This window comes from Anopheles merus, chromosome 2R (assembly GCF_017562075.2).
Source record: "Anopheles merus strain MAF chromosome 2R, AmerM5.1, whole genome shotgun sequence".
Lineage (NCBI taxonomy): Eukaryota > Metazoa > Arthropoda > Insecta > Diptera > Culicidae > Anopheles > Anopheles merus.
Window position 1 is genome coordinate 39,061,163 of NC_054082.1, and position 14,605 is coordinate 39,075,767.

Below are 14,605 nucleotides of genomic sequence, written 5' to 3' on the forward strand. Positions count from 1 at the left end.
AACTCTTTAACACGAAAAATTACAACAAAATTTACCTTTTTTGATAATTCTTTTTTTTTTATCTAAAAGAGATTTATTCGAAAACCTGTTGAAGACCATGTAATGATAAAAGTTTGTTATTTTTAAAATTTGAAAAGAATTTAAAAAAAGCACACACAAAGCAAACGTGTAAAATTCGTCAGTTACCATTCAAACAGCATCGCAATATGGCGGACGTGAAGCGGGCGCAATGTACTGACCTGTCGCTGCTAGCCTTGTTGGAAGATTCGGCTGATGTGTCAAAACAATCTGAAAAGAATCTTCGTTTGCCGGAACGATAGAAACAACGCGCATACGTACGGCGGTGATAAAGTGCATTTTTTATGTTAGTTTTTCATTAGCAAGTAAGCAAACGGCAGCTTTAGGTGTTCCCGCTCCTGAACATCCATTTATCAGTATGCACTAGCAGCAATCAGTAAAGTGTTACGTGGTGCCGTGCCATTTGCGGCTTGTTTGAGGTTAAGCGGAGGAGTGGGCAGGTTAGGGAAGGGGACAGTGAGGAAGAATAGAATACGTAGGCATAAGCATAACGCGCTGTGTGCGGTCATTTACTTCGTCGTGTTTCGTCGGTTCGATAACCGTCCACGATGCGTAGGGTTTCCTTAGCCCAATCGATGGCAATCGTGGCGGTAGGCATCGTGTGCCTTTTTAACGCCGCCCTGCTGGTCCATGCCGAACCGAAGAGTCATCCCATCACTACGCAGCTATCGGCCAAATGGGGGATCACTCCGGCTCAGCTGGAAATTGCCGAATTCATCGATGAGGAAAGTGCCAACTCGTTCTGGGATTACGTGGAGCTGTTGAACAACGTTCCCGATGGACTGTATCGCTTCGGTAAGCATTTGGGCAGGGTGGAAAAACACTACTTCAAAATGGTTGAAGTGCATCATAATAATACCTATTTTGTTGTTCATCGTTGCAGAAACGGAGGAGAAGCGTTATCGAAAGTCGCTCGAACTAGCCTCAGACATTCTCGGGGAAGGCCAAATGGGACTGCTTAAGCTGGCGCTTTCGTTGCACAGCTTTTCGCCGAAGGTGCAGGCCCACCTTCAGGTGGCCACCGAGGTGCTGGCAAAGGGCGATTGTGAGACGACGATATTTGCAAGCATCAACGGCAAGGTTGCGTGCACGGTAGATGATCTACGGAGCATCCTGCGCGCGGGAGCCAAGGACCCGTCCACCGTTGAAACCTTCGCGATCGATCACATCTATCCCGGGTCGGAGAACAACTCGTTGACCGTGGTACTGTACGGTGAAATCGGCACGAGCGAGTTTAAGCTGTTCCATGCTGCCGTGAAAGCGGAAACGGAACGCGGTACGGTGCGCTACGTGTTGCGCCACTACGTGCGAAAGGTTTCGTCGCGAAAAGTACGCCTGTCCGGGTACGGTGTGGAACTGCACCTGAAATCGACCGAGTACAAGAGCCAGGATGATTCGCCCCGACCGCAGGATGCAGCGGCAGGTGCGGACGGGACCGATCCGATCGACGAGCTGGAGGTGGAGGTGGAAGGGTTCGATTTTGGGCAGCTTAAAAAACGGTTCCCCCATCTGAGCCACTCGCTGGATCGCTTCCGAAGCGCTTTGCTAGAACAGCACGAAGAAATAGCACCGCTTAAAGCGTGGGAGTTTCAGGAGCTCGGTCTGCAGGCCGCCCGTCGCATCGCCGAAATGCAGGGCGACGAGGCACTGCAAATGCTACAGTTCATCTCGCAAAACTTTCCCACGCAGGCCAAATCGCTGCTGACGCAGACGGTGCCGGAAGAGTTTAAGAAGGAGATGCGACACAACATCGAGGTATTCGGGCGCAACCTGAACCTTCAGCCGCCAGATTCGGCCCTCTTCCTGAATGGGCTGTTTTTCGACGCGGAAACCATCGACACCGTGACGCTGCTGGACACGCTGCGCTCCGAGATGCGCGTGCTGGAGGGGCTGAACCGCATCAACATCCGGGGCGGAAGTGCCACGCCCCTGCTTGGACTGGACCTGTCTTCCAGTGCGAAGGAGTTCGCAATCGACATTCGCGATTCGGCGATTACGTGGATCAACGATTTGGAAAACGACGCCCAGTATCGGCGGTGGCCGGGCAGCTTGAAGGATTTACTCCGACCGACCTTCCCCGGGATGTTGCGCAACATACGCAAAAATCTGTTCAACCTGGTACTTATCGTCGATCCGGTGGAGGGTGACAGTGCTGGCCGGGATATTGTGAAGCTGGCGGAAAGTTTTGTCGTCCATATGGCACCCGTTCGAATCGGGTTGGTGTTTAAAACCGGCGAGGGGGAAGACTACCGGGCGGTAACGTGCGGCTTTAACTATGTGCACCAGAAGAAATCGTCCACGGAGGCGCTCGGTTTTCTGACCGATCTGTATGCTGCCACCGCCGACCAGAAGGTTATCCGCTTTGCCGACGTGCGCCAGGTGCTGAAGAAGAAGTTCAACCGGCTGAAGCTGGAAGAGGTGGACGAAATACTGGGCGAAGACTCGGACTTTGATTACGGGCGACAGTTGGCGCAGGAGTTTATCGATCGGCTTGGCCTGAAGACGGTGCCCCAGGCGCTGCTGAACGGTGTGCTTTTGCCACAGTCCACCCTAACGAGCGATGAGTTTGAGGAAACCATTCTCACGGAGATAATGCAACAAACGCCAACGCTACAGAAAGCCGTGTACATGGGAGACCTGCACGAAGGCGAACCGGTCATCGACTATCTGATGAAGCAACCGCACGTGATGCCACGGTTGAACCAGCGCATTCTGTCGCAGGACGAACCGCACTTTATCGACATGTCTGGGCGAGCCCATCCCGACCTGGAGGATGTCACTGCACTGGCCCAGCTTTCGAATCCCGATCTGACGGCGACGCTAATGAAGAATTTGAAGTATTTCGGTGGCAAGTCTACCTACCAAAAGTTCCTCGGCTATCGGGTTCATTTCCTCACGGTTTGGGTGGTCGGCGATTTGCGGCTAGCGGCGGCAAGAAAGCAACTTAAAAATGCTCTTAAATTTATGGTACGTGTAAGATTTTGCTCTCAATCACTTCCCGGGTGTGTAATATTATTGTTAAAATGTCCATATTTGTTTTAGAAATCGTCATCTGGCACACGTGTTGCGTTCATCCCGAACGTAGACGGTACGGATGCGATACGCTCCGAGCTGAAAAAGGATCTCAACGCACTGGTATGGGCCACCATCAACACGCTGGAGGCAGATGAATCGTACGATCAGGTGATGAAACTGTTTGAAGCATACGAATCCGATCCCAGCACCGTTTCGTCGTCGGTGCCGGACTCAGTGCTTGGCTTTTTGCCCGCCACCCAGATGCATCTCAAGATGCTGCGTGTTTACTGCCAGCGTGTGCTAAAGCTGAAAGCATCGGCAGGCACAGTTATGGCGAACGGGCGGCTTTTAGGTTTGTTCGACAAGGACGAATTCTTCGATACGGAAGACTTTGGTCTGCTGCAAAGTTTCAACGCACTGCAGTACACGGATAAGATACGCACCGCCATGAAGCAAGCTTCGCAGGGCGACGCGGACGATACGCCAACTATGACGAGCGATACCGTAATGAAGCTGGTTTCGATTCTGGTGCCACGACAGCAGTCCAAGTCGCGCTACACCATCCCGTCAGAGGTGCAGGACAGTCGCACCGTGGTGAAACTGGCTCCGAAACGTACCGATCAGCCGTTCTTCGAAATCGTGGCCGTGCTGGATCCGGCATCACGCGGCGCCCAGAAGTTATCTTCGCTATTGCTGCTGTTGCGCGATGTCGTCAACTGTCAGATGAAAATTTTCTTCTGTGCCATCGATAAACACAGCGACATGCCGGTTAAAACGTACGTCCGATGCATACATTTCTTCATTTCCCATTCGATAATGGCTTTTTTTTCCTCTATTAACCCGATGTAGGTTCTACCGGTTCGTTGTGGAACCGGAATTACACTTCACCAACGACGGGCGACTGTCGGCTGGACCGTCCGCCAAGTTCGTAGGACTACCAGCGAATCCTCTGCTCACACAAAGCCTTAATGTATGCATTTTCACAGCATTAACACTGTGCGTTCAGCTGTTTAAATAACTATGTGTCGCTTCTTTGCCCCTAACAGGTGCCTGAAAATTGGTTGGTAGAAGTGGTGCGCTCGGTATACGATTTGGACAACATTAAGCTGTCGGAAATCAACGGTCCCGTACATTCGGAGTACGAGCTGGAGTATCTGCTGTTGGAGGGGCACTGTTTCGACAGTTCCACCGGCTCGCCACCACGCGGGTTACAGATCACGCTCGGCACGGAGGATCGTCCGATCATCGTCGATACGATCGTTATGGCGAATTTGGGCTACTTCCAGCTGAAAGCCAACCCAGGCGCTTGGATTCTGAAGCTTCGCCACGGAAAGAGTGCCGACATCTACGACATTACCAGTGCGGATGGACCGAACACGGTGCATACGCCCGAGAGTACGCGTGTAATTATTAGCTCGCTCCGCTCGCACGTTCTGAAGCTGCGCGTGACGAAAAAACCGGGCATGGCCGGTGTCGATCTGCTGGGCGACGAGAAGGATGCAGCCGGCGGGGGTGGCATCTGGGACTCGATCAGTTCGATCGTCGGCACCGGTGGTGGCGATAGTGCTGCCAACGGAGGTACCGGCGAAACCGAAGTGCTGAACATTTTCTCCGTCGCTTCGGGCCATCTGTACGAGCGGCTGCTGCGCATCATGATGCTGTCGCTGCTGAAGCACACCAGCACACCGGTCAAGTTTTGGTTCCTGAAGAACTACCTGTCGCCACAGTTTATCGACTTTCTGCCCCACATGGCGGAGGAGTACGGCTTCCAGTACGAGCTGGTACAGTACAAGTGGCCCCGCTGGTTGCACCAGCAGACGGAAAAGCAGCGCATCATCTGGGGCTACAAGATCCTGTTCCTCGACGTGCTGTTCCCGCTCGACGTAAAGAAGATCATCTTCGTCGATGCGGATCAGATCGTGCGGGCGGACATGAAGGAGCTGAACGATTTCGACCTCGGCGGCGCGCCGTACGGTTACACGCCGTTCTGCGATTCGCGGCAGGAGATGGAAGGGTTCCGGTTCTGGAAGCAGGGCTACTGGAAGAACCATTTGCAGGGCCGCAAGTACCACATCTCCGCCCTGTACGTGGTGGATTTGCGGCGGTTCCGCAAGATAGCGGCCGGCGACCGTATCCGAGGCCAGTACCAGGCGCTCAGCCAGGACCCGAACAGTCTGTCCAATCTCGACCAGGATCTGCCGAACAACATGATCCACCAGGTGGCGATCAAATCGCTGCCGCAGGAGTGGCTCTGGTGCGAGACGTGGTGCAGCAGCGACACGCTACAGCACGCCAAAACGATCGATCTGTGCAACAATCCGCTCACGAAGGAGGCGAAGCTGACCGCGGCGCAGCGCATCGTGCCGGAGTGGAAGAATTACGATGCGGAAATCAAACGGTTGCAGGCGAAGGTTGACGATCGGGAGCATGAGGAGCAGGCCGCAGTGGCAGCAGCGGCGGCAGCGGCTGAGGCTTCCACCATGGGCCACGAGCCCAGCAACGTACATTCCACCGAAGGTAAGTAATTTTGAACCCCCAATGAAGGTGCCATTTCATTCGCTAATGCATTTGTTTGTCTGTTCGCCGTATAGATAAAGAGACGAATGCGGAAGCGCGACACACCGAGCTGTGATCGCTTTCGGTGCTTTTCGGGTGCTGACGGTGCGATCGATCGGTCGGTCCGCGCATGGTGTAGACGGGAGAAAGTGTGTGTGTACATGTGTGTGTATGTGTGAGTGAGCTAGGGGTAGAGAAGACGTTTGTGGAATAAAACAAAACGGGAGCGAACAAATGTTAAGGAAGGAACGGTAATTCACACGGATTGATGTTTCATTCCGCACACGAACTTCTTAAGCAGTAATCTTTAACAAAGCCAACGCGATTTTCAACGCGACCATTTTCAAATACCTTAGTCATGCACTCACATTTTTATTTTCACTTTACAACCCATTATTAAAAAGTACAATACTTTGCGGTACGTAGAAAGTCGTACAAAAAGTAGAAAGAAACTAAATTACCTTTTCTAAACCTTACAACTATACGCTGTTGATTCCCCAATGAATAGGGGCGTGTTGAGTTCGCACGCTCTGTGGCCCGTGCTTGTTTGCCAATCAGTCAGAGCCAGTAATGCGCCCCGCTTTCGTCACGCTCGCTCAATGAGCTCGCTCAGCGATCTTCGCTCTAACGAGCTACATCCTTCGCGGACAGTCGGGGCAAAAGGCGTACGTGCGCATCCACAATGCCAGGCAGTGGCGATGGAACGTATGGCCACAGAGCGCCTCCAGCCGCTGCGTCCCGGCAATATTGTGCTGACAGATGGAGCATTCATTGTTTCTGGAAGCAAAGTGGCACGCGGTTTGAAGAGAGATGGAAATTAAAAATCGCGTTCGCTCAAACTCACCTTACGTTCAGGCAAGGCATTATGCCGGAGTGTCTAGATGCGAGCAAAAATGCTGCACTTATCCAGGCCAGCAGCCAGCAGTAGCTATGCTGTTGGTGGTACCTTCGTCCGTTCCCAGCAACAGTGCGACCGTTCAGCTTGGCGTACATTTTCGGCTGCGTTTCTCCTTTCTCGTTCGCCTCCTTCAACCAATAACGCACGTCCTTGCCTGGACCGCAGGTAAAGAAGGACGACAAGGACACTCAGCCCACTGCCGCCTCGAAATGCAAAAGATCACGCTTGCTCTGCCTGTTGCAGTTTCTCTTTGGGTGCACTTTTCAAATGAACACGCCGCTCATGAACACTTTCACCATTCATTCGCTTTATTCCAGACACATATTACTACTCGGTGCGATTCGGTATGGGCGGGAAGAGAGAGAGAGAGAGAGAGAGAGAGAGAGAGAGAGAGAGAGAGAGAGAGAGAGAGAGAGAGAGAGGGGGGGGGGGCGCTTTAAAACACACTGTTTAAACATCTGATGCCATCGGACAGAATCGGCGCTCTTACGCTTGCGCTTGCATTGTGTGATTTGATGTAATCTTGCTTACCAAACAGATTCACTGCCCACGGCAACACCACAGTGCGCTAGTCTTTGGCGATTAGGTCAATAGGCGAACCATTATACTTTGTGCTTTTTCTGATAGTCTTCGTCGCTTATCACTTAATTGCTGCTCGGCCTTCTTATCCACACTTCGCTTCAATTGTAGCACTACGAGAAAATGTACCTCCGCCAAGGTTCAACTGTAGCGTTCGAATTGCTCTGTTGTTCGGCCCAGTGTCGCGTTCAACCCGCTACTCTCTCGACCTGCATCCGCGTTAATGCAAGTGCAAAGCGGAAGGATTACTGCACCGTCGTCGTCGTAGACACGATTCGTAATCTGAATATCGTCCAACAAAGTAACGACCGTACTCGTGGCCACAAAGAGCGTAAACTGGAGCTCGGGCGCAGCGTTCGGGTAGCGTTGCTGATAAAAGTGCCTTCGCGTGTGAGAGTGTGTGTTAGTGTGAGCAATCCCGTTGCATTTGAAATGTGCAACGGACATTTGAGTTAGATTTTCGGAATTTGTTTGACGAAGCAACATTTTTCACCACTTTCGAAATGCGTTCTACCGAGCGCAAATATGGAAAATATTTTATTGCTAAACTAATCCTCACTATACACTTTCGCATACAAAAGTCCCATCTGTTAATGTGGTCGGGTGGAAAAGAAACTGCTAAGTTCTGTACAGTAAACGGCCAAAATGAAAGTTTATCAAAAGAAAGGTAAAGAAAACAGAAAACCACAGCACTTCAGTTTCGAACGACGATTACCGATGCAATGTTTTCTTCCGGGTGCGCCTGCACCTCCTGCCACTCGAGCGGGTGTGCCTTTTTCCGGTGCTTGTACAGGTTCGAGATGTAGCCGAACGATTTGAAGCAGAACGCGCACTGATACTGATTGGTGCGCGTGTGCGTCGTCATATGTTCCATCATCGTCAGCTTGGTGGAGAAACCCTTGCCGCACACCTCGCACTTGAAGGAGCGCGAATCCATCGTCACCTCGCACGTGTTCTTCTGATGGCGCTTCATGTGGAAGGTGGTGCGGAACATTTTGCCGCACAGATCGCAATTGACCGGATCCTCCTCCGAGTGGATCGTTTTCATGTGCTTCGACATGCTGCAGGTGCGTATGAGCTTACCGCACAGCACACAGTTCGTCATGCGTAGCATCAGGCCCTCGTGCGAAGCTTTGTGCACTTCGAACGACTTTCGATTTTTGAACATCTTTGGGCAGAGCTCGCACATCAGCATCAGGTCGGTGTGCGCGGTACGCTTGTGCGTCCGATAGGCTCTGTAGTTGAAGCTGTGGAAGGGGGTGGAAAAAAGCGAAAGAACGGAATGTGTGATTAAACTCATCTTCGTAGACGCAATCCAATGTGGGATGCTTACAATTTGTTGCACACATTGCACTTCACATCCTTCACGCCGTGGACGCAATCCACGTGCATCTTTAAGTTCGCCAGGAAGTTGAACGACCTTCCACACTGATCGCACTTGTACTTTTTGTCCGCCTCGTCCGCCGTAGTTGGCGCATGGGCCTTCATCATGTGTTGATGCAGATTCTGGTGCACCTCCTTGCAGACCTCGCATCTGTACACAGAAGGACGCAACATTGCGATATTAATAGAGATACTAAATAGAGGCGTTACGATTCACAAATACTAACCGATACTTTTCCGGATTGTTGTGCATGTCGATGTGCGTGATGACCTGTTGCCGGTTGACCTGCCTGGTGGAACAATAGGGACACCGCAGGTACATGTTTTTGTTGTGCTCCTTCACCATGTGGGCGCGCAGGTCGCTCAAGTTGTCGTACGTCGGCGAGTCGGTCTGCTCCTCCTCGCATATATCGCACGCGATGACCTTGTAAAAGTCCAGCACCTCGTGGTCGGGTCCTTTCTCCTTCGGTACGTACGGTTTCGGCACGTGCAGCTTCTCGTGCTTCTCCCGCAGATCCTCCGTCTCGAACTTTCGCTTGCACAAACTGCACGGATACGGGAGATTCTCCTCCAGCTGGCTCTGGTGCACGCGCATGTGCTTCTTCAGCGATATGTTACAGTCCGTGTACTTGCCGCAGATCTGGCACCTGGCGCAAAAAGGGGGAAAGGAATGACGGTTAAATTAAAATCAAAACTTTTGACCAAAAATGACAGACTCACTTATTCTTCTCCGGATCGTCGTGCGTCTCCATGTGACTCACGAACATTCCCGGCGTGTGGCATTTCTTCTCACATCTGGGACACTTCAGATACGGCGGCTGGTTGTGCTCCACCCGGTAGTGCAAGTGCGCTTCGGCAAACCGTTTGAACGTAACTTTCTCCTCACAGATGTGGCACGCAAACTCGTCCACGTACTGAAAGATCTTGTTATCGCGCGCACCGTGATCGTTCTCCAGACTGCACTGATACTCGTAGAAGGCAAAATCATCCATATTCAGTTCCCGTTGCAGCTGCAGCCTCGCCTCGTACTCCGGATCATCGCCCGGTTCATATTCGCTCGGCTCTGTTTCTTGCTCTTCTCCTTCCTCCTCCTCATCCTGCTCCTCATCGCTGTCCTGCTCCATATCGCTGAAATATTTTGCCTTCCGCACACGTGTCGATCTACGTTCGGGACGTGAGGCACTACCACTGTCCGGCGCATCCTCGTCTTCCCGCTCCGTTTTAACCTCCCTCTTTATTGCCCTTGGGTTGGGAACGATTGGTGAGGCGTTTCGCTGCACACTCGCATTCTTCGGTGGCCGACCTCTGCGACGCTTGACAGGCACTTGCTCATCGTTGCCACCCGTCGAATCCAGGGAGGTGTTCTGCTCGTCCATGCTGGAATTGTTTTCTTTTTTAATGATCCGCAACGATGTGTCCGGTTCCACTTTGATCTGCTTCCGTGGGCGGCCTCGACCACGCTTGACGGGCGGTTCGTCCTCCGGTACGAAGAAGTCGATAGCGACGGTTGAACTTTCCCCGGCACTGGATGGTTTCATTTGGCCGTTCAATATAACAGGCTGTTTGCGGGTTTCTGATTTGGGTTGGTCCGTCTGTTCTTGATTTTCAAATGCATCCAGTCGGTAAACCGTTCCATCTCCGTCCTGCTCGACCTCGATTTCAAAAAGGCTAAACTCCTGATCGTTCTTCTTTCTCTCAAGTGCCGAGCCCCTGCTGGGACTTTCCTGCTCGTCGCTTCCATCGTACGAAGCATTGGGAATCTGTTTCATCTGCATCCGGAGTTCCTCGGCATCTTCCTCGAGGAATTCAATATTTTTCAGCTCTCCCATCTCATCGTTCGCGGCTGCAACACGGTTAGATTATCAGATAACAGGCAAAACATTAGGTTCAATCAACACTTACTCGACTCATCGACTGTGGTTCCATCGTCCGGATCGTGGAGGGCTTCGAGCTTGGTGTAGTACCGATGGAAGTTGTGTATGGTGGTCCAGCAATCCATACAAATGTGAGGCTCGCTGGCGGGATTCAGCTGCAGAGGAGAGGAAAACACGAAACCAATGAAACGTTATTGCACTGTTGTTTAGCATCGAGTCAATCTTGTTTTTGTTGTGGCGTCACTACGGTGCGCTGCGTGTTTGGAAGCGCTCGATGGAGCGAAACCTCCGGAGGATTGCACTTACATCAAACCACAGGTGTTTCGATATGACCGATGCCATATGCAGGTCCCGATTGGATTCACTAAACACGTCCAGTAGCCATTTGGATTCGCTGGTTAGGCAAAGGGCGCAATCCCTTTCGCTACTCATTTTTGGGCTGCGTTGATTCGCTGCCAAGCGTCGAAATATGAAAAGATGGACTGATGGCTTGATGTTTTCGGGCTTGACAGTTGACAGCCATGTTGGGAGTGGGTCGCGGTTACACTCACCGCATCGCTTTCCAAACAAACTGACAGCATGCGAAACGCTTCAAGCGAGCTGCTGGCCGATGAAGGGTGAACAATTTTAAAATGACAGTTAATTTAGAATAAATTTCACTTCGGTAAAGAAAAATCATTTATACGGGCAATTGAAGGGGAAAACCATTACAAACACATCCCATACCCAACCCATCCATTAATTAATTGTGTAAAATTGATTTGCGTGTAAAATAACTGTTATTGCAGTATCATCTGTAGCTCCAGTGTAAGCGATTCAATCAAAGTGTGGTTATACATATTTTCAGGTCGCAATCGTGATATGAATAATTTTTATTTAACTAAAAGAGCTATTTAGTTAGCTTATTATAAATAGAGGAAAATAAAATACGATTACTGTCCGAGCATAATCATACCTTCATAAATGTTTTATTAAAAGCTACCTATTTGCACATCTCTGCACAAAAGTACAACTAAACATGAATTTAAACATTTCACTTAAATTAGCCTACAACTTCAGTTCGTTCGTACAACTATAACCGAAGCAATATTTTCTTCCGGACGTGCCTGTATCTCTTGCCATTCGAGCGGATGTGCCTTCTTGCGATGCTTGTACAGATTCGATATGTAGCCGAACGATTTAAAACAAAACGCACACTGGTACTTGTTCGTGCGTGTATGTGTGGTCATGTGCTCGATCATCGTCAGCTTCAAACAGAAGCCCTTGCCACAGATTTCGCACTTGTGTTTGCGCGAATCGATCGTCGCTTCGCACGTGTTCTTCTGGTGCCGCTTCATATGGAACATGGAGCGGAACGATTTGCCACACATTTCGCAGCTGACCGGCCCATCGTCGGAGTGCTGTGAGGTCATGTGCTTCTTAACGTTCGTAAGCCGTATCTGCTTGTTGCAGAGCTTGCAGGTCGTAAACTGCACCAGCGTATCATCGTGAATGCCCTTGTGCACCTCTAGCGCGCCGCGTGTTTTGAACATTTTGGGACAATGTTCGCACATCAGCATCTGGTCGGTGTGAGCTGTTCGCTTGTGCACCTGGAACGCTTTGAGATTGAAGCTGAAAAGCGGAAAGAGGCGGCAATCGGTAAGGGCTGAATGCAATGCTTAGTAGCGCTAAATAAATACTTACTACTTATTGCATACATTGCACCGGATGTCTTTCGAGCCATGAACACAGTCAATGTGCATTTTCAAATTGGCCAGGAAGTTAAACATTCGTCCGCACTGGTCACACTTGTACTTTCTGTCCGCCGGAATCGCAGTCGTGGGTGTGTGGGCTTTGATCATGTGCGAATCGAGATTTTGATAGACTTCCTTGCAAACCTCACAGCTATGTAGGCAGGAAAATACCCCCGTTCTTTGTTATTCAGAGCTCCCAATTGCTAACACATTTACAGCATACTCACCGATACTTCTCCGGATTATTGTGCATATCGATATGCGTGATGAGATGCTGCCGGTACAGATTCCTCTTGTTGCAGATCGGGCATTTCAGGTACGCTCCCTTGTTGTGCTCCTGCTCCATGTGCACCCGCAGGTCCCAGAAGTTCTCGAACGAGGTCGAATCGGGGGTTTGCTCTTCGCACACATCGCAGTAGATGCGTTTGTAGAACGCCAGCACTTCCAGATCCGGGCCCTTTTCCCGCTTGACCAGCGGCTTGGGCACGTGCAGCTTTTCGTGCTTGTTGCGCTGCTCCTCAGATTCAAACTTTCGTTTGCAACGACTGCAAGGGAAGGGTAGGTTCTCTTCCAGCTGACTCAAATGCACTCGCATGTGCTTCTTGAGCGAGATGTTACAGTCCGTTATTTTGCCGCAAATTTTGCATCTAGCAAAGGAAGAGAGAAAGAGAGAATAATTGGAGAGCCCACTGCCGGAATACTGATTATGGATCTTACTTATACTTTTCCGGATCTTCGTGCGTCTCCATATGACTCACGAACATGCCGGGCGTAAAACACTTCTTCTCGCATTTCGTACACTTCAGAAAGCCCGGCTCGTTGTGGACCAGCTTGTAGTGGCGGTCCGCATCGACGAACCGCTTGAACGTCACATTTTCCACACAGTAATGGCAGCAAAACTCATCGACGTACTTAAATATTCGCTCGTCCCGGTCGCTCTTCTCACGCTTTGGCGGCTTTTTTTTAGCACTCGCCGCTTGATAATCTGAACCATTCTCCGATTCGCACTCACTGCTATCCGTGTATGCTGGCTCCTGTCCACGTATAATTTCTTTCTTCACTTTCGTCCGCAGCACGGTTGATCGTTTGTTGCCGGTAACAGAGTGAACTTTCCTCCCAAGGCCAGAATGTACTGCAACGGCGGTAATGGAATTTTTCGGTGGTCTACCTCTGCGTCGCTTAACGGGTTCGGTCGTGGTGGCAACAAGTGAAGTTTCAATTACAGCAGGCGGTGCTTCACTTTTCTGAGCAACGTCCGACGAGGCGCTTGAAATGTCCAGCTTTCGCTTTGGTGGACGACCCCGGGGACGTTTCGCTGGTGTTTGTTGCGAGATGCTCGTATCCTTTGGAGATTCTTTTGCATCTACTGCTACGCTTTGCTGTTCCAGCTTTGGCTTTGGTGGACGGCCTCTACCACGCTTTACGGAGAGCTGTTCCATAGGTATGGCGACAACGGTTACGTTATTTATCGTATGCTTTTTATCGAAAGATTCATCCCTGCCTTCGGTGTTAAGTGTATCACCATCCAGCATGTTGTCATCCGATGGGCAATAGCCACCGGTGTCATCCTCATTGCTAGCATAATCTTCCACCTCCACGAAATGTTTCTTGTCTCCTTTGTCCATAGTGTCCATGGGGTCTGTTTGCGTGTGAGGTTTCGCCGGTTCGTTCGCAGCGCTAACAGAGTTTCTTCTCTTCTCGTTGCTGTCAATGACTTCAACTGTGGGAACATGCTTCCTTTCATACCCATCATCGATGCTTTTCTGCAACTGATTTTCCTTCTGGTGGGTTTCTTCTGGCAGCTCAAATTCAGGCGCTGTAATGGAGAGCAAAATTAAGCCAATTATTGTATTCTAACGAGCACGAAGTGATGACAAGGGCAATGGAAGCATTTGGCTCACGTTGTTGCTCTGCACTGTCCGCTGCAACTAATTCATCACAATGAATGCTCTCCAGTTTGGTGTAGAATTGATGAAAATCGTGTACACTGCTCCAGCATTCACCACACACGCACGGCTGGGCGGCCGGTTTTAGCTGAAAATAATATCAGTAAGAGAACGGTACATCTACTTTCTAACCGTACAAGCAAAAACATGCCGCGACTAACATCAAACCATAAATATTTGGATATGATCTGTGCCATATTGAGCGTCGTGTTAGCGTCGTCAAATACTCGAACGAACCACTGGGACTCGGCTGTTAAACAAAGCGCACAACTGGTGATGTGGGCCATTTTTGCTAACTCACTTTAATGAGCAACGTTAAAGAGTTAAATTCAAATTTAATTTAGGTAAAAACTATCACTTAAAAACGCCAAACAGCAGGACGATACATGTTGTTTGTTTACGATAAATTCTGGGAAACGAAAACATCTTGACGTTTTATGATATGATGACCCAAACAACAAAAGTTGCATACATGACGGTGTGCGTCGTGGTGAGATGATCTGAGCCGTGGTGAGATGATATCGGCTGTGGTGAATCTAAAGA

General features: G+C 50.3%; 3 protein-coding genes across 3 annotated transcripts; 1 reads left to right on the plus strand and 2 right to left on the minus strand.

Moving 5' to 3' along the window:
• The first annotated feature begins 255 nt into the window (after positions 1-255).
• On the plus strand, positions 256-5,938 carry LOC121587669 (UDP-glucose:glycoprotein glucosyltransferase). Its single transcript, XM_041904653.1, has 6 exons — positions 256-873; positions 962-3,045; positions 3,121-3,869; positions 3,943-4,063; positions 4,140-5,610; positions 5,685-5,938. The coding sequence occupies exons 1-6, from the start codon at positions 627-629 to the stop codon at positions 5,723-5,725; spliced, it is 4,713 nt and encodes a 1,570-aa protein (XP_041760587.1). The 5' UTR covers positions 256-626; the 3' UTR covers positions 5,726-5,938.
• A 555-nt stretch (positions 5,939-6,493) lies between these two features.
• On the minus strand, positions 6,494-10,887 carry LOC121587670 (zinc finger protein 30-like). The gene is made up of 7 exons (XM_041904654.1): positions 10,690-10,887; positions 10,412-10,538; positions 9,230-10,352; positions 8,737-9,156; positions 8,460-8,660; positions 7,079-8,373; positions 6,494-6,874 (listed from the first exon to the last, which is right to left on the minus strand). Exons 1-6 carry the CDS (start codon positions 10,813-10,815, stop codon positions 7,821-7,823), a joined length of 2,550 nt encoding a protein of 849 aa, XP_041760588.1. The 5' UTR covers positions 10,816-10,887; the 3' UTR covers positions 6,494-6,874; positions 7,079-7,820.
• A 439-nt stretch (positions 10,888-11,326) lies between these two features.
• LOC121590087 (zinc finger protein 678-like) lies at positions 11,327-14,484 on the minus strand. The gene is made up of 6 exons (XM_041909475.1): positions 14,224-14,484; positions 14,018-14,150; positions 12,834-13,932; positions 12,344-12,763; positions 12,067-12,267; positions 11,327-11,994 (listed from the first exon to the last, which is right to left on the minus strand). The coding sequence occupies exons 1-6, from the start codon at positions 14,347-14,349 to the stop codon at positions 11,439-11,441; spliced, it is 2,535 nt and encodes an 844-aa protein (XP_041765409.1). The 5' UTR covers positions 14,350-14,484; the 3' UTR covers positions 11,327-11,438.
• Positions 14,485-14,605: the final 121 nt, after the last annotated feature.